General features: G+C 40.4%; 1 protein-coding gene across 1 annotated transcript in view; it reads left to right on the top strand.

The window, feature by feature from the left end:
• The first annotated feature begins 1,172 nt into the window (after positions 1 to 1,172).
• LOC120397288 overlaps positions 1,173 to 22,321 on the top strand; it is a 121,987-nt gene continuing 100,838 nt past the window's right edge. Inside the window, exons 1-2 of the mRNA XM_039522985.1 lie at positions 1,173 to 1,423; positions 17,483 to 17,573. Coding sequence (XP_039378919.1) covers positions 1,173 to 1,423; positions 17,483 to 17,573 — 342 coding nt within the window. The remainder of the gene's footprint in view (positions 1,424 to 17,482; positions 17,574 to 22,321) is intronic.

The following is a 22,321-nucleotide window of genomic DNA, read 5'->3' as shown; positions in this document are numbered from 1 at the left end:
TTTGTTTTCTTATCACTTTTCTTTCTCTCCACTGAACAAAATATTATTTTATGTTACATTTCATTCATCCCTTTTGGCGATAACTTCAGCCAAGAATGTCCAGTTTTGGACTGACATATCCAGTGTGTCCGCTGCTTGGAAGAAATGCACATACCCCAAAAGTACTCTCTTTGCCACAACCTTAAGACCCATGCCAGGAAAGCAAGGGACATTAAGCTCAAAGTTATCCTTATAGAGAAATCTCTCTGCCTCGCCTCAGACCTGGGACCGCAAACTCCTCCTGGTCATCGGTCGCCTGCCTCTGGATTTGACAGACCTCCCTCACCAACTCTGCATGAGAAGGACCTGTGTCTTAAAAAAAGGGAGAAGAAGAGAGTTACCACTTCTACAAAGACAAACTCCAAAAAGAAGCGTTCTTCAATGCGCTCCACATCATTGGTACTGACCACACTGCGGCTAAGTACCTATGAGTTGTCAGGATCTTCCAATACCACTAAAGCCAAAGACCCTAACCATGCAGGTGCTCAGAAAGATGGCAGAGACAGGACTGCCCCTTTTACCATGGCACCAACTGCAGCAGTGACACACTCTTCTTCGGTGCCTCAGTTTACGGAGCCATCTTCTAGCCTTTTAGCGTATAGCGCAGAGACAACAGTACCAAAGTCTACTTTACCTCCTTTGGTACAGATACCTTCAGCACTGATTCTCCTGGTGCTGCAACACCTCCTGGTACCACAATATTTCCTGGCATCACCACAACTACAGATGCCACCATCGGTACCGAGACCTCTTGGAACACAACAGTGCCTCCAAGATGACTTCACAGTTGCTATGGCACCAGAGTAACCCCTTCTTAATACCAATATAGGGTTGGTGCATTCAGCACTGTTTCACGCACCAACCAACAGATCTGCCCCTCCTTTTTCTCGCACAGAGGAAGACAAGAGGATGGAGATGTATTTTCATTCAATACTCTTCATCTATACAGGGGAGCATCAGATCAGAGTTACAAGCACAGCCAGGACACCATTCCAGAGCTGGCACCCAGGGATGGTATGGACATTCATGGATACCATCACCAATGGCTGTACTGGGACCTGTGGGGAGTATATAGGCCACATTTCTCCAAGCCCCCCAATACCTCCAGAGAAAGACAGAGATGTTCCCCATCAATGTCAGAGGCAGGATCCTGTGAGCACCTTGAAGAGACTTTTCAGGAAACAGAGGAGACTCTAGATCAGGAGGCCACTCTTGCAACTAACACTTCTTCCTCTCCTGACAAGACCATCATGTCTTCACCACTTACTGCAGGAGATGATTTTAAGCAATTTCAGGATATGTTTAAAAAAATTGCAGACATGCTCCAAATTCCCTTGGAAGAGGTTGCTGAGTCCCAACACAAGTTGTTGGCCATACTGCACACGTCAGCCTGATCCAAAATTGCTCTTTCCATAAATGAAGTACTCATGAGCCTGCAAAGACTATCTGGCAGACCCCCGCTATAATTCCCCCTACATGTAAATGGGCAGATAAAAAGTAGTATGTCCCTTCGGAGGGACTAGAATTTTTATTTTCACAGCCCCATCCAAACTCATTGGTGGTAGAGGTGGTCAATGAACAGGACGGACAACGCTATTCAAGGATCACCCTGTATGATAAAGAGTGTAAAAGACTAGATCTTTTTGGACACAAGGCCTATTCGTCAGCAACATTACAGTTCAGAATCGCCAATTATGAGGCCTGGATGATGAAATACAAGCACACCAGTTACTCTAAACAGTCTGAATTTATTGACTTTATGCCAGAAGACAAAAAGGAGCAATTTAGGCCATTCATTTCCAAAAGTCAGCTCCTGACTTGAACAGCTCTCCAGGCATCCTTAGACTTTGCAGACAAAGTGGAAAGAGCCTTTGCAACCTCCATAGTGATGCGACAGGCCTCTTGACTCCACCTGTCTGGATCCCCAATGGAGGTGCAATCTACTGTAGAGGATCTTCCCTTTGAAGTTCCAAAATTGTTTGTGAGGAAGACCGACAAGTCCCTCCTTACACTGAAGGACTCTAAAGTGACTCTTTGGTCTTTAGGCATCTACACATTTGCACAAAAGTGAAATCAAGGCAGATATTACTCAACACAACACTCAAGACTGGTGCTCTACACACAGCCACAGAGGCAGTATGATACCCAGAGGTGGAGACAAAGACCCACAAGATGTAAGCCAACCCCATCTCAACCTCCCATGCCACAACAACCAGCACTGAAACATCAAATTTGAAGGTTTGGTTGAGGACTCAACAGACCTCCCCCAATTCAAGTTACTGAAACCAGTTTCTACGAACCATCAATTTACAGACCTTTTAACACCATTCTACCTAGCAAGGTAATTATGACTTCAGACAAATGAGTACTGGAAACTATCAACACTGGTTATTCACCTCCATTGCCCCTACCCATGCCATCCATCTTCAGGGACTCCTTTCACGAGCACCTTCTGAGACAGGAAGTAGACCATCTCCTGCAATTGGGTGTGGTAGAACCAGGTCTGGAACAACACTGAGGGAAGGGGTTTTACTCCCATAGTTTTGTAACCCAGAAAAAGATTGGGGTCTGAGAAACCTAAATATATTTGTCAAAACACAAAGGATGGTCACTTTAGCAACAATAATTCCAGCACTGGAACGAGGGGATTGTTTTTTGGCCCTCAACCTGCAAAACATGTACTTTCACATCACCATACATCCATCACACCGACCGTTTCTCTGATTTTTTGGGTGGACAACATCATTATCAGTACATGGTACTGCCCTTTGGCCTCTCCATAACTCCCTGAGTTTTTTCCAAAGTTCTACTTATGTAAGAAAAGGGTCATGATGTACCCATATTTAGATGACTGTCTACCAAAGGCCCTCACTCAGGAAGATGCCATCAAAGCCACGCAAAAGAGAATGTTACTCTTTGCAAAACTCAGCCTTCAAATAAACATTCAAAAGACAACAGTGACACCAGTGCAAGAACTAGAATTCATTGGGGCTCACCTAAACTCCTTAGAGGTGAAAGTCTTACTACCTCTACACTGATATGCAGCCCTAGTGAACCTGATCAACACTGCAGTGAACTGTCCACAAAAATTTGCTAAGACTCGCCTCCAACTATTAGACCACATGGAGGCAACCACCTGGTAAAACATGCCAGCTTACATATGTGCTGCCTGCATGGGTGGCTCAGGACATAGTACATCTCACATAAACACAATCTGAGCAAGCCTTTGAACATGCCACAAAAGGTCAAGAACTCGCTACAGTGTGGACACATTCGCACAATGTGTTTGCAGGGGTCCCTTTTCTACAGATTCCCTTCACAATGATAATCACAACAGACACCTCCTTGTGGGCTGATGTGCTCATTTAAACAACCTAACAGTACCGGGCAGGTGGTCTCCTTCAGAATCAACACTGCACATAAACATTCTGGAACTGTGAGCAGTTTGCAATGCATGTGCATGCTTTCTGCCTGTGATAAAAAGCAAAACCATACAAATCCTGATGGGCAACATTGCCTGCATGTTCCATATAAACAAACAGGGAGGTGCGAGGCCACACTCCTTTTGCACCAAGGCCTTAAGACTGTGGAACTTGTACATCCAACACAACATCACCATATTCACTGCCTTTCCATGTCAGAACACCACAGCAGACATGTTAAGCAGAAAGTTCTCCTACGATCATGAGTGGGAAATAAACACCTCAGTGATACAGGACATAGTCCAACAATGGGGATTCCATGCAATAGATCTATTTACCATGAGTAAGAACAGAAAATGTCCAACATATTGCTCCAGAGAGGGCTTTTCTCCTCAGATGGGATGCATCTCTTCTTTACACTTTCCCTCCTACTCCATTGTTGTTGGGCTTATACAAAAGATCAATACCAGCCCATCCAGGGTCATCTTGATAGCACACACCTGGTCCAGGCAAACTTGCTTTCCATACCTACAACAGATGTCAGCATGTCCACCATACATCCTCCAACTTCCTGTCACAAGATGCAGGCCAGATCTTGCACCAGAACCTAGAGATACTTCATCCGAGAGCATGGCTCCTACGTGATACCAAGGTGAAGAGATGACCTGCTCAGAAGAGGTGAAGGATATCTTGCTAAATAGCAGACAGTTAACTACACGTTCAACTTGCCTCCAGAAATGGAAGAGATTCTAAACATGGTGTCAGAACAAAGAAATCAGAGCCACTATCTCTCCTCTACCACTAGACCTGGACTATATACTTCAATTAAAAATAATCAGATCTTTCTCTGAGCTCACTCAGAATACACCTTGCAGTGATCACAACCTTTCACCATGAAGTAGATGGGTTCTCAGTCTTTGCCCATCCAATTATAAAACCATTCCTACAAGGTGTCCAGAACATCTATCCCAAACTCAGAGTCCCAACACCTTTATAGGATCTTAAATTATTACTTCATTCCCTTACTGGACCTCCGCTGAAACCCTTGGCTACATGTGCTCTATTACACCTTTCAATGAAAGTAGCCTTCCTTGTCGCCATCACATACACAAGACATGTAGGAGAGCTTGGGGCCCTCATGGCATACTCCCCATACACCATCTTTTTCAAGAATGAAAGACCACTTCAGTTTCTACCTAAAGTACCTTCTTTGTTCCACGTCAACCAACCCATCCATGTTCTGGCATTCTTCCCTAAACCTCATAAGAACAGGCAAGAAGGGGCATTCCTTAACTCTGGATGTCAGAAGGGCATTAGTCTTTTACCTTGAATGCACTAATGTTTAGGAAGGCACCAAAGCTGTTTCTATTACAGAGAGATTCAAAGGGGAAGCTATATCTAAGCAGAGACTCTCCAAATGGATTTCAGAGTGAATTTATCTCTGCTACTGTCAACACGAACTACAATCCCCATCAGGGGTTAGAACACATTCTACCAGGTCACTCTCCACATCAATAGCTTTCCTTAATAATGTACTTATTACAGACATACATAAAGCAGTCACTTGTGCATCAGCCCATGCATTCATTCAACACTATGCAATCGAGCAGTCACTTGAAGTGATGTCCACAGGGACATCACTCGAAGAAGAAGAGGAAGTTACTCTTGTGCAGTAACTGAGGTTCTTCAAGATGTGTGTTCCTATGGGTGCTCCACTACCCACCCTCCTCCCCTCTACTTTGGAGTTCTAGTAAGATCCACAGTGGTAGAGAAGGAACTGAGGGTGAGGCTGGTTGCACAATGCTAGTTAACCACTGCTTCAGGCTCAAGATGGGGAGAACGCATGTGCAGCCCAACCAGGTACTGCTGTCAAAATTCTCTGACTAGAGGTGCAGGGGCACACAGTCACCTGAAGTGAAGCATCCACAGGGACACACATCTCAAAGAACCTCCGTTATTGCACAAGGTAAGTAAACTTCTCTGCCATACTTCTCTCACCCACACCCATCAAATCTCCAGGTTCACTCCCAGGATCCTTCCCTCTTCCTCAGCAACTCTGTTACCCCTGACTCCTGCATGTTTTTGCACTGCGTCTGAGCGATGCAAAAAATAAGTTTCTGTTTTGTAGCTCAAATGAATTACTCAAATTCTATATTAATATGCCTAGTAAAGAATCTATTTGTCAAAAGAACATTTCCTGAATCCTCTTTTCCTGTCTCTGTTGTTACAGGCATACTTGCTGGCAGGTGTTTTGAAATAAATTACCAAAATAATTGAAACTGGTGTGATAATATTGTGTTATTTTGACAAAATATGCAAAATTTTGTAGAATTTTAAAATATTCTGTGCAGGAATTTTAATTTTTTGGTGCAGAATTTCCCCAGGAGTAACTAGAAAATTAGGTTGGTTTAACTGTGTCAGTCAGGGTGTGAAAAAATCCACACCCTTGAGCAGCATAGTTAAGTCTACCTAAATCCCTGTGTACACAGCACTAGGTTGATGGAAAAATTCTTCCATTGACCTACCTACTACCTCTCAGGGAGATGGATCACCTATATCGATGGGAGAATCTCTTCTGTCACATTAAGTAATGTCTACACTGAAGCACTAAAATGCTTTAGCAATTTAAATGTAGACAAGGCCCATGTCAGTTACTCTTTTATACAGTTTGTCTATGAACTGCCCTCATATAAATAGGTGATCAGTAGACAAATGTTTCCCGCCTCAGAGCAAAGCTTCAAAGGCTGAGTCTATAGGTGGAAGTTTTCACTCCCCTCCACCAAAGTATTTCCAATTAATTCCACTTCATGCATAATGTCCCAAAAGATCCTTTGTGTCTGCCATGTTATTCAACATAGTCTTTTTAAGATCACAGTACTTACCAGAGATTGAATTAATCTGTTCTTCCTCCTAATGAAGTTCCATACAGTCCCACAATAATACATCATCTTTTGTATTATTAATACAATCTGCTTCTGAAAAACTTAATTCAATAAGGTTTGTCCAGGATATTGCAGGAAATTGCCGTAACTCTCACAAACCCCACTTATGCAAAAATAAATTTTAGTGGCATGAATTCCTTGTGGGTATGTGCTATGCATATTGAATGAATGGCAAGGTATACATTACACCTGACATATGGCTAACTTTTGTAATACAGTTGTTTCCTTCACCATGCCACAGCTTGTAGCCTGATTGGTATGTTACTCTCAAATTCATGTATGTCACATTATTTTTACTTCACTAGCATGCATGCAACCTGCTGCAACTGTAGCACTTTGGATCATGACTTTTGCACTATTAACTCTTATTTATTCATCTGCAAGGGTAAAAATACATCTTTATTTATTGCTGTTAATTCATGTTCCCAAGTAATTTTCTTTTTCTCTGTCTTGCTGGTGGAGTCACATTCTCTGGGAGAAGCCAGTTTGGTTCCAATGATTATTTCTGTTGAAGGAACATGTTCAGATACAGTCCTAAAATCAATGGACTAGAAGGCTGTCTGCCCAGGCTGGGAACACAGCTTAAAATATGGTAATGAACACACTGGGATGGTGTCATGGAAACAAAAGGCATAGCCTGCAGCAACAAATGACAGTTCTCTGAATCAGAATCCTTGTCCCTGAGCTTAAATTTGGATATGCTTCAAACCTTTATGATAAAATACTTGATATTACACTGTGAAGCTAGCAGATGAATATCTTTCCAGTTTTGCTAGAGAAAAAAATAAGGACCGCTGTGCAACAAAAATGAGGCGGGGAGAGTTGAGTCTGCTGAGGATTTGGGGGTTTTGTTTTTATTTTTGTTTCTTTTTTTCCTCAGGGGAAATGGAAATGTTGCAAAAATTATGAGATTCTATAGAAATGTCAGCATTGCAATCTGTCTGCAGAAGTCTGTATAATTGGGAGACCTTCCACCAAACACAGCATATAAGCAGAACTAAGTAAAAGGTCATGCATTATTATCAATATGTAGTGCAACAGTAAAGAGCAATTAAAGAATGGGGAAAGCAGAAGTAGCAGCAGCAGCACCTACAGCTCTTAACTCAATTTTAGAACTGTCAGAGTGGGAGGGTACTGTATGCATCGCTCCCTCGGGCTAACAATTTTAATTTGTGGGTGGGAGGTATCTATGTAAGAACAAGAGTCAGAGCCTATGCAATCAGGGAAATTAAAAATGCAGGTTTCACCAACTAATTAAGAAAAAAAACTAAAGTTATACATAATGATATTAAGAAAAATAAAACTGATCAGTCTATGCCAAACTAAAGTAGTCAAGAAGCCAAACTGTTCAGCTGCCAGTGCAGATTGGGAAAAAGTCATTTTCATTGGTATTACAAAAAAGTTGACTGATACTTGGGAGAACATCTAGCCAGATTCACTGGTACATTTCTGTTGCTTTCCACTTAACACTGGATGGGTAAAGGTGGCCTTACAGTGCTAAGTAATTGGAGCATATTGGTGAATCTGGCTCATAGTGTCTATCAAAATTTCTATCATTGCTCTGGAGTACAGTTTTATCACATTCACATTATTAATTAAACTGTTCTCCATACTGGCTCATAGGGATCCATTGTTGAGAAACCATTGTCCGGGACTTGTGATTGTGTCTGTACGTTCATTCTTTTCTTGCTCTCATTTTTAATCCCTCATCCAACTTCCCTTCATGAAGGTAGGTTGATTCCATTTCTGGGTGCACCTCCTAGGTTCATTTAAAAATTCACCAGTATCAAGGACAAATAGAAGCTTAAATGAGGTAGACAGCCTTGTCCATTTGATCCTGGGAAATCTTCTGGTCCAGGGAGGTCAAGCTATCCTTGTTGGTGCTGGAGGGAGAATAATTTTTTACAGCCCTTTGCAGCATATTCTATTTCACATGGCCAGACATTTATTCTGGCTGCTGTGTTAGAACCATAGCTCCGTCTACTTGTGTAGTGTTGCTTCTGGAGGAGCAAGTTAATGCAACCAGAGTTTGCTGTTCTTGATAGCATGGACTGCATGGATCATGCAAAGGAGAAGTTCTTTGTTCTCTTCCCATTACACTGTAGGCCATATAAGTTAAGGGCACAATGAACGCCATAGCTAGCAGCAATCAAGAGTGAGCTGAGTGTTTGTTCTTGCTGAACACATTAATGAGGGTATAAGCACACCCATATTATTCTCCATTTAACATATGGGAGTAGGGGTGGGGGAAGAATATTCCTACTTGATGGTAACATTTGACTGGTAAAGTGGTGTCATAACAATTTTAAGATAACATCACTCTAAAGGAATAATTCTGTTTGGCTGATCTTGCAGAATGGATTAGTTTTCCATTAACTTGAATTTGAGTCCCACTAGCTGCAATTAGTACTTGCTTTGTTTAATCATTCATTAATGTATCTTTCGCGTTGAGAATTAATGGTAAGAATATGATTTAATGAGTTCTTCAATAATCAGTTTTAGGTTTTTTTTTTAAATCCTTACTTTGGTTTATTAAAAAAAACCCTGCTTATAGTACATCTTAGGAGCTTGTTCAATGAAGCTACATGTGATTTTAACATTTTTATTTGCACCTAATCAAATAACTTGTTACAATGTTGCCTTCACTAATAAGACATAAAAATAACCTTTATTTGAAATTAGGGGTTCTATTTTTTTATTTTTAAAGTTTAGAAAATCCTACTGAAATAGCATATCAGGGGGAAAAAAACTGTGTAACTATCCAAAATTAATTATAATGAACATGAAAAATGCTTTCAAAAATAGGTTCCTTGTGAAATGATTTATGTGGAATATGAGAATGACAATTTGTGTAGTTTTCTGTAAATTGTACTGTATTTATTAATATTCCTAACTACTCCTTTTAGTGAGTTCTTTACAGTACAATGAGATCAGCTACCTAGTACAGTGATTCTTTTGTGCTACAATACTTGTCTTAATCTTTTTCAATTCATTTTATCGCCTAAATTTTTTTCACCAGCCAGTGGCAAGATGGGAATATAATGTATTGGACTCTGATTTTTTTAAATGTTAAACATTTTCTGTATAAGTCATGTCATATTTTTGAAAGTTTCAGAAGAAAAAATGGGAAATGAAAAGTTTAAACAATCAAAACCAAAGCATGGTTGTATGCTACTCACAGCAATAAACCCCATGAATCTGACATTTTCCTTCACTTCAATGAGGATCCAGATACGCTAAAGCGATGTTTTTGTTTGTTTTTTTTAAATTGACATTAAATTGATGCTCCAAATAAATACAGTAAAGTGAATAGTGTTTCATAGAAGAATTGGGCATGCTTTTACATGCAGACTTACAATGTTACTTTATTGTAAAATCAATTCTTGTACTGTCATATTTCATTTGTAAGTATTCCTGAAGATCGAGATGTGTATGTACTAAACGTGATGACGGAAATTAATTAAAGGGAAATAATTAATGTATCTCCTTTCCCCTTGTCCCCAGCCCATCCCCAATAAAGAACAAAATAACAGGTGGACTACATCCATCCAAATGAAAAGAGATTCATCCTTTGATTGATGCTCTTAGTTTTGACAAATTGGTAGCATCTAGAATACAAATTAGGGTTGTTCGTGCCAAGTGAATCCTGGTTGGTTTGGGTCTTTTGCTTAGATCAGCAAAGTCATTTAGAAGTTTTAAGATGAAATTCACTTCCAAGTAAAGAGCCAACACAAGGCTGATGCACAACTTAAGCCCCATTTTGAGGATGGAAGTAGAACACCTTGTGCTGTCACTCTGCACTCAGCAGGGAATTTCACCATTCATGATTATCTGAGTAGTAGCCAGGCTTACAAGACCATATTGTGCCTTGATTTTTGAAGCAGAACTCTCTACTGCACTCATTAGGGAAAGATGCTCAAAAACTGACATTATATTACTGTTCATGGATCATCTGATTTAGATACTCACAAGGAGGTCTCTCAAATATAGGGTTTCCCATGGTATTTCCAAGATTTCCTAGATAGACCTGAATTCATTAAATTACCAGCTACTGGTATTTACTAGTTCTTTACTCTGTTACTTAAATTGAACAATAGTAGTAGCTGGAATACTCATTTGTCCCATACTGAAATGTTTTAGAAATCAATCCCTCCAGTGAGGACTGGAAGTGATCACATTCCTTTTACTCTGTGCCTCAAAAGAGCTCTTTGTATTTGACATCAGTGCCTGGTCTTCGTTGTAAAATAAAATGAGGACCATTGCCATCCTATTTCCTCTCCCCTTCACCCCCCGGAGCTTCATCCTATAAGTGTGCTGTTGATCTAAGAGGAGACCCTGTTCCTTGACTCCCTGTCTATTGCTGTACCATACAACATAACTGAAAATTGTATAGAAACCTTCACTTATTCTCCCACATCACTACTCTAGTACTGAACAAATTATGTTTATTGGGACAGATAATTTGCTAAGTGGAAGGGATGTTTTGTGTTTAATCACAGATGTACCCAGTCTCATGGTGATATTGTTTTGAGAAATGTTTTCCTCCATAGATGTTTTTTATTTGTTTTGTTTTTTTGTGGGGAGAGATTGAGGGGAAGTGACTGTGCAAACTGTAGGTAGTGGGTATTTTCAGACCTTTTGATCTCCAATCTATACCAAAGAATGTAAATTTTCCCTCTTACCATCAAAGGTTTGCAACATTCAAAGCAATTTACCAATATATCCCAAAACACATTGAACAGCATATTGTGATTCAGTATTGATACCATAGCATAGCAGGGAGAAATTTAAGAGATAACAGGGCTGGGCATATCACCTAGATGGGAAGAAGGGGAGGGGGGAATTGGATCAAGGAGAGAATGTGAAAGAAAGGAAAGCTGGGATGTCATTGAGGATGGGAAGAAGAAGGACAAAAACAGGGTTGGGGTTATAAGTAATGGTAGAAGAGGGAAGAGATGAGGATAGTGCTGGGTAGAGGAGCACATGGAAGTAGGAAGGAATATTGAAATATTATTTAGAGATTTGTTATAGTTATATAAGCAAATACATGAATGTAGGAGCAAATTGAATAACTGCACATTTTACTTATCACTGTTCACATTGACATTGCCACAGTATACAAAAGGCTGGATTCTTATCAAGTCCAAAGAGGAATTCAACATAAGTTCATGTCTAGTTCTGCACATAAACAAGTGGAAGCTTTATGTCCGTATAACTACTAAATTAGGGCCTTTGGGGTTCATATACATTTTACCTTCCCCTTGAATTGCATTGATTTATAATATCATATAGTGATAGCACACAACTAGGCACAATATGAGATTTATCAATTCATGTGCTGAAATGGGCTAGTCTCTGAGTCTGCTTTATAAAGAAGAGTCATAAAAACTTTTAAGGAGCCAAATGTAAAAAATAAAGAAAACAAAAGGCTTCTGAGAGAACAGAAGACTGGAAATCATACTGTGCAGCTTTGTTAAATTAACACTCAAAATTGGCTCCATTTTTATTGTGTTCCAAGCTCCAAGTAACCTTATCATTTGAAGTGCTGTATGTTATAAATATATTAATTGTGCAAAGCTCCCATAGATTTTTGGGGTTTTTTTTTCTTTCCCTTCTGTCTAGTTCAGTTAGAACTTGGTTTCATTTTCCTTAAGAATTTCTCTCTGAGGCTGAAAAAGTAACTGGGTGATTTAAAAAAAAAATTGAGATATCTTATCTCCTAGAAGTGGAAGGGACCCTGAAAGGTCATTGAGTCTAGCCCCCTGCCTTCACTAGCAGGATCAAGTACTGATTTTGCTCTAGATCCCTAAGTGGCCCTCTCAAGGATTAAACTCACAACCCTGGGTTTAGCAGACCAATGCTCAAACCACTGAGCTATCCCTCCCCCTTTAAAACGGATGGAGCAGAAGGAAGGAGAATGTCGCAAACTCCCTCTGCATTAAATGGTTTCACCTTTACTCCTCAATAATCAGCTATGTACAATAAGTACATCAATTCAGATTCAACAACTTAATTCAAGGCCTCTCCTTGAGAGAAAACCTAGTGCTGCTGTTGGTCAGGGTCATTAAGAATGTAATGGACTTTTGAAACAAAATGGGGGGGGCGTACACTGGATTATGAGCCTTTGTATTAGCAATTACCATAAGAGTCATATCCTTTCAATAAAAAGCTTGTGTGTGTATATGCATTTCATACCCACACATACCACATATATGGTGGTGATATCTGTGTGAGAAATTGTAGACACAATTGGTAAATTGCAGAGATTTGTGATAAATTGTATTCATCCTACACCTTTGACTGCCTCACTTGGATTCTGGCCACTAATCCATCCACTAATCAAACATTCCAAATCTCCGAGCAGCTTCAAAACTGCCACTGCATTGTTTTTTAAATAACACTATCAGAATTCTTGTCCTTTTCCCTACATCATGTAAAATATTTTCCCCAAAACGATACTAATCCAAAACCCAGAATGGGCAAGAATGAGTCTTAGATCAGTGATAGATTTAAAGTGAATGATATTGGATGTTGCTCATATGTCTTACAGTCCTATGTCTCTAGAAACAGGAGCTTTATGTCATTGGGAAAGGGAGATTGACATCACAGTATTTGCTAATAGCCCTGGAAGATACAATGATACCGCACTCTATTTTTATCTATATAGATGTTATTTCAGGTCATCGTTAGCTGTCTTGAAAAATGTATTAGTAAAATGTTTTTGCCCCTCTCAGTCCTCTTTGGATGGACTCACAGTACAGTAACTAAGTTAGGAGTCTGGCTTTACAGTTGGTAGGATACAAGAAATATTCCCAATAACACTTCAAAAACTCTCTAAAACATTTCTAAAATATTTTTCTTTAACAGATGTAGTATACACAGAATACATGGTGATATAAAGGCCTTATCTGCATTTTGCCTGGGATGATTATTTTGTTATGCATGAGTAATTTAAAACCCCCTGATGTTTCCTTTTAAAACATTGGAATAAACAAAATGCATGACGGGTGCTGAAGTTTTTATTTATCCTTATTTGGATTACTGTTTACAGTTACTAAATATGGGAGTGTAGGAATACATGATGGTCTGGTGTGAAGTAACAGTTTTATTGGCACTGGTTTGGGATGGCACATTACTCAAGGGTGGTTTGTTACTTGATGCAGCCCTTCAACTGAGTGCCAATAAAACCTTCCCCAGGTCTTCCTGTATTCTGTTTAATGCCACATATTTTTCCCCTGTAAAATATTTTAGAGTATTTGTTATCTATTGGAACTCTTTTTTTCTTATCTTTCTACTTGTAAAGCCAAGTAGCCTTTTAGTACCATACATACAGAAAGAGCAGGGCCGGCTTTAGGCCGATTCCCTCGAATCCCCAGAATCGGGACCCGCACCCATGCTTAAGACGGCCCCCCTCCTTAGGTGCCTTTTAATTTTTTTTTATTTTTTAAATACCCGGAGGCGGTCCGGGTCTTTGGCGGCACTTCGGCGGCGGGGGTCCGGAGCGAGTGAAGGACCCCCCACCACCAAAGTGCCACTGAAGACCCGAACCACTGCCGGGTATTTGAATCGGGCCCTGCAGTTACTAAAGCCGGCCCTGAGCAAGAGGGAGAGTAATAAACTTTTAAAAACAATTTTAGATAAAGCTTTTCCATTAAATCATAATGTTGTTATTTTAAGGTCAGCTTTCTTCAACTTGCCACAGCTAGAAAGAAGTATTGTATCTCACTGAGTTCAGAGTAAACCACCAGCTCCCAACCCCCCCCCCCCATTACTCATGATGTTTTCAGGGGCAGCTCTAGGTATTTTACCGCCCAAAGCATGGCAGGGAAGCTGCCTTTGGCAGCTTGCCTGCGGGAGGTTCCCGGTCCCACAGATTCGGCGGCCCGCCTGTGGGAGGTCCACCAAAGCCGCGGGACCAGCGGACCCTCCGCAGGCATGCCGCTGAAGGCAACCTGCCTGCCGCCCTCGCAGCGACCGGCAAAGTGCCCCTCCCCCCCCCCCATGGCTTGCCGCCCCAGGCATGCATTTGGTGCCTGGAGCCGCCCCTGCATGTTTTGCTAAATATTTTCATTTAATCTGTTCCAATTCTTATTCCACACTGTAGAGGAGTGATCACCCACTCCTGCCCTGAGGGGCTTAGAACAACCCAGCAGAAGGCTGTGGCTGGGGCAAGCAGCTCCCAGGCTGATTGGGGAAGTAGGCACAGGAGCACAGACACACTCTCTCTGTTTGTAGAGGGAGAAGGGCCTGGCTGCTAGGGAGTTGAGAAGGTACCTGGGTGGAGCAGGGCTGGGGGAAGGCCAAGGGAGCTGGGAATCACCGGCCTGGAAAACCCCAGGCTGAGGACTAGTCTAAGGCCAATTGGGTACTGGGGTTGTAGAGGGCAGCCCAGGGCTAGACTGAGGCAGCAGGTCCAACTGCCCCTTGCCTGTGATGAGTGGCTTATTCTGCAGTCTGCCCCAGGACGTCGGGGCTAGTTGGTGACTGGCAGTAGCCTATGACTGAGGTGAGGTGGGGATAGGGGGTGGGGGTTCCCTAGGGAGGGGAGACCCTGAGACTGAGGGGTGTATGGCCAGAGGTCAGCACCCCAGATAATGGGGCACCAGGTCTGGGAGGGACACAGGGGCCAAGCGAAAGTGGGACACCAGCCTGCAGAGGGTGCTCCAAGGCTGGAAAATGAGCTAATTCCTAGAAGACCAGCAGGAAGCACCGCAGGGGTGAGTCCCACATTGTTACACACACCCATCACTCTAGTATCTGAACACTTATTGAACCTTAAACTTGTCTGAATATTGTGAAATCCTAAACCAACAGCAGATTTAAGGACCATTTGCATCTCAAGCCTGTGTAATTTTAAAGAGAAATTCTAAATTTGTGATGAACAGATGTTTTTTGTGGCAGCTATTTTATTTTTTGAAATGGTAAGTACCTGAAAGTTGCTCAGAGCTTGGAATGTTAGCTACAGTATTGATTAAGATGGATCATGTTATATTCAGAAGGCACTGTGAAGTATCCTTCTGTTAAATGATAGTAATGACACATTAAAGCAACACTTGTCAGTGGAGTAACTCTTGCACTAATATATAAAACACACAAAGCAAGATTTGCTTGTTTTTTGCCTTTGAAGATCAACCTAGATACAGTAGCTGTGAATTAGAATAATAATTTTAAGCAGTCATTAATTTCTAGAGTGACATAAACAGTGTCGGAGACATGATTTAAATATTCACTATAATAAATTCATATTAAATCTACAGGTGAAGGTGGGGAAACGGGGCACAGAGACTGAATGATTTGCTCAGGATAACACCGGAAGACTGTGGCAGAGCTGGACATTTAATCAGGTCTCTTAAGTTCCAGTCCAGAGCTCTTAACTATAAAAATATATGTATTACTACTCATCCCTTCTGATAAACTACAGGAGGGATACTTGAGGGATGGCCAGAGGCAAAGAGAAATCTTACCTCTAGTACATCATTACTGGTCTCTTTGTGATTAGTTAATGGCTGTTGGTTGCTATAATTTTTTTCAAGGGGAAAAAATGTGATTCCAAGCAGCATGGGGGGAAAAATGCTGTTTAATGTTGATGAAGAACATTTTGGATATATCACTATTCAAAAGAGTCATAGAAATGTTTTGTTGATTTGATATAATCTCTTACCTCTCAAAACCATATTGATAATATCAGACATATCTTTCACAATAGCCGAAAGCCCATATCACTTTGTAGTGTGTTCTAAAATTATCTACTTGCATGAGTTAGTGATGATTGCACTGCTCACATATTGCAACCATGAGTATTACGTAGGTCATCCCATCCCATCCAAGTTTCAGTAAAAGCTTTATACTGCTTCATCATGTACTCTGCATAAGGTAGATAAGTACAGGATGAAGAAATTGTTTTACTAAAGTTTTACATAGATTTTTAATTTTTTATTGGGGATGTTTTTATAAACCTTATTGTGAAAACCCAGCTATCGTAGCATCATTCCAACTATATAAAGGGCTCTGCAAGAGTTACAAAAACCTCTAAAAATGACCTAAAATGACTTTAAAAGTGCCACAGTCTTAAGATCATATAACTCAAGATTTTCCAGGGCTAGAGCAGTGGCTATATCCCAGTAGAAGGCTGGGAATCAGCCCCTTTGAATGGTATGATAATATATTTGAAACAGCAACAGGCAAATGCAGACCAAGTCAGCACTCAGAAAATCACTAGGTGAGACAATGAGAGAGCTTCAGAAAGCTCTGAATCATTTTTCCCATTAAATTAAGCTTTAAAGGTCCTTTAGGAACAGTATTCACTCTTAAAAAGAAAAAAAAAGATTGTTTGTTTTTTATATGGACACTGGAGTGAATTCTCAGTACAGTCTTAAAGAGGAAAAGTGATAATTTTAAAGACCTCCAGTGAGGAAGCTCGGTGACATTTAATTTAGTCTCAGCTGAGGTAGGGATGATGGGTATCCTTCAAATTCCCAGTTTGGTGATTGGATTTGAAAATTTCAAAAATTGTGCATCAGGAAAGCAGATTGAAGAAGCAGTTATTAGGAACAGGAATAAAAAAATATAAGAAGGAAAATGTAGTTCATTTTTACTATTCTCAAACATCCTGGTGTCATAGAAAATCAAACAGCACCATCCAGAAAGGCAAATATTTTATATTTCAAATTAAAATTTCTTTCAAGCATAATAACATTCATGTCAGCTCAGAGGCTGTGGTAAGGGTTTGCAAGAGCTTTGCAAAATGATGGCTCAGGGCAAGTGGAGGAAAAATGAAATGCATTGACAATCAAAACTTACTAAGAAGATTAAAAACAAAATAAAAGTAGGACAATGCACAAAACATATCAACACTCTATAAATTGAGTTATTGAAAAGTAGTGCGGCAGTGTTTTTGTTTTGTTTATTTGGTTTTAAAAATGCTGATATCTTTTCTCCTTGCAAGGGCTGCCAGCAGAGGCTGGCATGCTTCCGATGCAAGGCTTTTCTGTAGCAGAAGACAAATACTAAGGTTCCTGCTGATTAATTATTGCTGCACCTGTGAGGCTTTAAAATTAGCCACAGCTGGGCTTGATGAAGGCTAGCAGAAGCCAATTGTCAGACAGTAGCTGACAGATTCATTGTACAGTTCAAGTTAGAGTGGGCCCAACACTTTTTCCTTGCAACTCAGGTAAGAGGTTTTTTTATGTTCTTGAACTAGGGAAGAGAAGGGGAAACTAGTTCTGGTAAATTAGGAATTTTCACTTACTAGAATACCCTAGTTTCTTCTCTCAATTTTATCTGAGTTATAGTCACACTGTAAAACTCGCTTAACTAAGTATTTCCCAGTTTAAAGGGTTAAACAGGAAAGTGTTTTCCTGTATGTTTTGTGAAATGTTGGAAAGCTAAATTCATTTACAAAAATGAGGAACAAATAAAGCTAAACTCTTCTCACATAGCATTTGTATCACCCTCACACAGAAACATGCCTCTAAAAATCTTCAGAGACTGGGGGCTTATTCTAATTCCCACTGAAGTCAGTGGAAAATTTGCTAGTGAAAATTAAATGAATAGTAGGATGGAGCCATCAGAAGGGAAAGAATAATCTTTACACCCTTCCTCTTCAAAAGCTGCTCTAAATGATCCTTTTAAAATAGAAGCAAAACATGGGATATTAAGAAATCTCGGTGTATACGGGTCTCTCAAAGACCTTGTCTAAGTCTCTCAGATAAATAAACATGGGGCTTAAACAAAAAAAAAGTGCTACTTAGGTCATTCATCATGTCACAATTCTTAAGAGATTATTTTCTAACCAGTTGCCTTTTTCCCCCCTCATTTCTCCCCCACACCGCAAAAGGGGCAATATTTTTGCTTTGAAAACATTTTTCTTATTGGCTAGAAAAGGAATCCTGTAGTGTTGTGATTTCTTTACCCCCACAAGATTATTTATATTCTTGTTGATTTCTTAATTACAGAAATCTTCTAATGTTTGGCTTGTTACCTTGAACATTTTTGCAGGTGTGTGTGTGTTGGGGGGTGGGGAAAGATTGTATAATTGATTCTTCATCTAGTAAATAAAGCTTTGAAAATTTGCTGTTGTAGTTCTTCATTATTGCTCTGAAATGAGGAGTTTGTTTGTTTCAGGACAACTTTATATTTGGTGTTGTTTAGATTTAATTTAACCTTTCACTTAATCTTGGTCAATTTTAATCTCTCCTTTATTTTGTTCAGTAATCTAGGATTTAATTTACTCTATATGTGGCCCTATCTCTGTATTGTATTTGCTAGCTTGTGCTTTTTTTCAGCATTTTCAGAAATGTGGTGATACTTTGACTATGCTGCCATGCTCCTGGTTTGTGGGTTTTTTGGGTTTTTTTTAATTCCACTATTTGTCACAAAAGTAGCCAAATTGTGCTTGAGAGTGGTTTTGGTGTATTACAAGCAGTAATCACAGGCAGAAACTTCCTTTACTCCAAGATTTTACTTGTTGGTTCAGTTACATTGCAGTATGAAACAACAGAAAATAGTTTCATTTTCTTGAAGACCTTATTAATTAAAATTAGAAATTACAGCTAGTCCAATAAATAAACTGGCCTATAAATCCACAAGGCCCCAGACTTCTCTTTAGTCCTGGCAGGTCAGTCAGTTTTACGTATCATTCCAAAATGGATCCACTTATATATTTGTCTGCCTGGGTGAGTGCTGCTGTTTAATATACAATTTTGGGAACTTAATTTGCGTGTAGGTAACTATTGTGAAAATTGACTCTCTGTGTCACAGTTCAGGGCAACTGCACCTGTATTCCTCCCTCCCCCATTCTGGTCCATCAAGGGCACCTGTTCTAGGCTCTCAGCTCCTCTGCTATCCCCCTTTCTTACATACAAAGCTCCATCTCTCTCCTAAGTGGGGGTTTCCAAGCTTTTCAGTTTCCTGCTTACACTATAATGTTTCCAGCAAGCCAGACTGCCTCAACAGGCCAGCATCAGCACCTTACTTTCTCTCCAGAGGCAGCAGTGTAATTGCCCACCGTTATAAGTGGGCACAGCTCTTTATAAGCAAACACATTTATTCTTAAGATGAAAGCCTTACAGAGAAACATATTAAAAGCAATAAAAACCCACCGTCATGCTAAAAAGCTTACCCCAACTCCAACCTCAGGCAGGTGATTGACCTGCCAACCCTTCTACAAGGAGTGCTTTCCTCCTCCCTCCCTCCGGATAGAAAGCCATGTTTATTTGTTGGATCAGAAAGAAGGCCCTGAGTCAGTTTAAACTTAGGCTATTTAACCTAAAGTCCTTTTTTTTGTCTATTGGCCTCCAGTCTGGGGATCTCAGTTTGAACTAGTATATGTGAGCCCTGAGACTCCCAAGGAGGTGGTACATCTCTGGGTGGGTTACAACCTCACTGATTTGCCTTAATCGCCATCCACTGTTTTTAGTTCCTGGAGGAGCTGTGGCAGCCTTCTGCCATGGATAATAACAGTCATATACAAACCATTCATTTAAAACAATGAACTCCAGTAATAAAACTGAATGAGAGTTTCAGTAATTGTCACATTTCCTCTCTCAATAGGTTATGTTCAATCCTGGCCCACAATAACACACACACTTAACATAAAAGCAGCAAAGAGTCCTGTGGCACCTTGTAGACTAACAGACGTATTGGAGCATGAGCTTTCGTGGGTGAATACCCACTTCATCGGATGACATGCATCCAACGAAGTGGGTATTCACCCACGAAAACTCATGCTCCAATACGTCTGTTAGTCTATAAGGTGCCACAGGACTCTTTGCTGCTTTTACAGATCCAGACTAACACAGCTACCCCTCTGATACTTGACACTTAACATAAAGTCTTTGAACGATATTACAGGAAATTGCCATATTTGTCACACTGTATATCTGTGTCACACCCTCTACAAGACTAGTAAAGGTTGGGCCCCTGGTCAGATGGAGCCTTCTGTGAATGTCTATGGAGAGACGGTTGCTTCTTACTCAAGATATGTAAGCCATGCCTTCTGTAATCACTTTTCTGCCTCTGGGTACCTGTGAGCTGGTGGCCTTGTAATCATTTCCAGGAGTCTATAGTCAGGCCTGAATGACTGGGCAGACTACCTTCCTGTAACCGTCTCAAGAACAGGGACAAGAACCAGGTCCAAACCTTAGGAAACTGTGATAATGAGTACTTGAGATGCTAAATCCACAAAGGAAGTTAGTACAGGGTCTTTTTCCTGTGGCAAGTATTATATGAAGTGGGTTAAGAGGGTTTCTTCTTTACTACTCAGTTCTTGTGCTTCGGGGCACAAGCCAGACAGCAGTAGCTAGAGGGTCAAGAAAAACTCACTACGGCATACTTTTACTCCAGTAAATGTACTATGAGGGATTTCATTCATCTTCAGAAGCATCTGTCCGTGTCCCCTGTCACAGATAAAACATAACACTGATCTCATGCAGCTGGTCTATTGTATGGCTATTTTTGGGTTTCAGAACTTCCCTTTGATACTAGGAAAAGTCTGTGTGCATTTTGGTTTAAAGTGTCCAATTACAGTTCCATGCACGTTGTACACCCTGTTCATATTTGAGCCTAGGGAATTTAGATAGGTAGAGTATAATTACTCAAGTTAAAATCTGTCCAGGGCACTGAAGCGAACACCCTATATATTACAAAGGGTTTGATGGGATTATTAATGACTATACATTTCATCAGAAAGGCAGTGCCTTGAGCAATACTGTGGCCTATAACACTATGCTATATAATGGTCCCAGCTGTCTCGTAAGGAAGAGGCCACCTGCTAAATTGTCAGCACTACACACTGTTTTTCTCGGAGGTCTCACATCTAAGTTTTACCCTTCAACTTAGCTGCCATAGACAGTCCAGTGAACAATAGCCAAGGTTTCAGGAGAAGTTCTGTGTCTTTGCAGAGAATTCCAATTAAGTTTCAAGAAGGCTGCTAGTAATCTGAATTCTTTGTTGTATCACCTACCAATGTATTTGCACCCTAGAACAGGCCTCCGGGATAGTCATTAGGTATCCAATCAATCCCTTCCAGTATCAATTTTTATTGGTGTTGGGCTTGAAGAGAAATCTTGTGTCTGAATTTTGAGAAAGTTGGGATCTGGATTCAGAGATCCCTATCTCTGGGTTGTATAATACTTTGTACATTCTTTGTGTTAAATACCATCTGTGCAGGATATGCTGTTCTGTATATGTAGGTGATTATTGCACACTGGAATCTTGGAAGGGGGCTGTCCAGGCTTCTGTCCAGAGAAAAGATCCTGGTAAATTTTATATGGATGAGTGTTTTCTTCCCACTCATTAATATATTTTATGTTTAGTGGGTTTTTGTATGTAGATCTGTGATACTCTAATCTTACTGGAGTGGGGACTTCACATTATTGATTCAGTGTCTGTCAGTGGTAAGGAATGGCTTGGAAGAAAATATTGGCATAGTGTAAAGAAATGATCCTGAATATCATCCTAATCAGTGTGCACAAAGGTGAGAATTTGTCATCTGAGTATTGCAAACTGTTTTACCGATATTTGTGAAGCCTCACAGCAGCCGGGCCCCAGATTATCAAAGTATACGTAGGGTGGCAGCAAAGAGGGAGTGAGAAAATGAAACAGGGAGGATGAACAGTAGAGGAAGGGACTCTTGAATTGGGAGGAGAGAGTAGAGGGAGAGAAGACTATGGTGGCTTTTTCTTCAGATGTCGGCATCCTGCTGTTTCTTCATTCCCTACCCCATTGAGTTGTCCATAAAGTAAGAGAGTAAGGAGGTGTGATTGAAGAAACAATATCTATTATTTGTATAGCCTTTAGCACAAGGGTGCCATGGTCCTTGATTACGGCACCTAGATGCTAGTCTGCTCCACAATGGGCATTATATTATTTACCTAACAGCTGATATTTTTTTAAATTTTTTTTTACAAAATTTGCCTA

The sequence above is a fragment of the Mauremys reevesii genome, linkage group 2 (genome assembly GCF_016161935.1).
Source record: "Mauremys reevesii isolate NIE-2019 linkage group 2, ASM1616193v1, whole genome shotgun sequence".
Taxonomy (NCBI): domain Eukaryota; kingdom Metazoa; phylum Chordata; order Testudines; family Geoemydidae; genus Mauremys; species Mauremys reevesii.
Note: the sequence above shows the minus strand (reverse complement) of the source record. Positions and strands in the feature narration are given on the sequence as shown.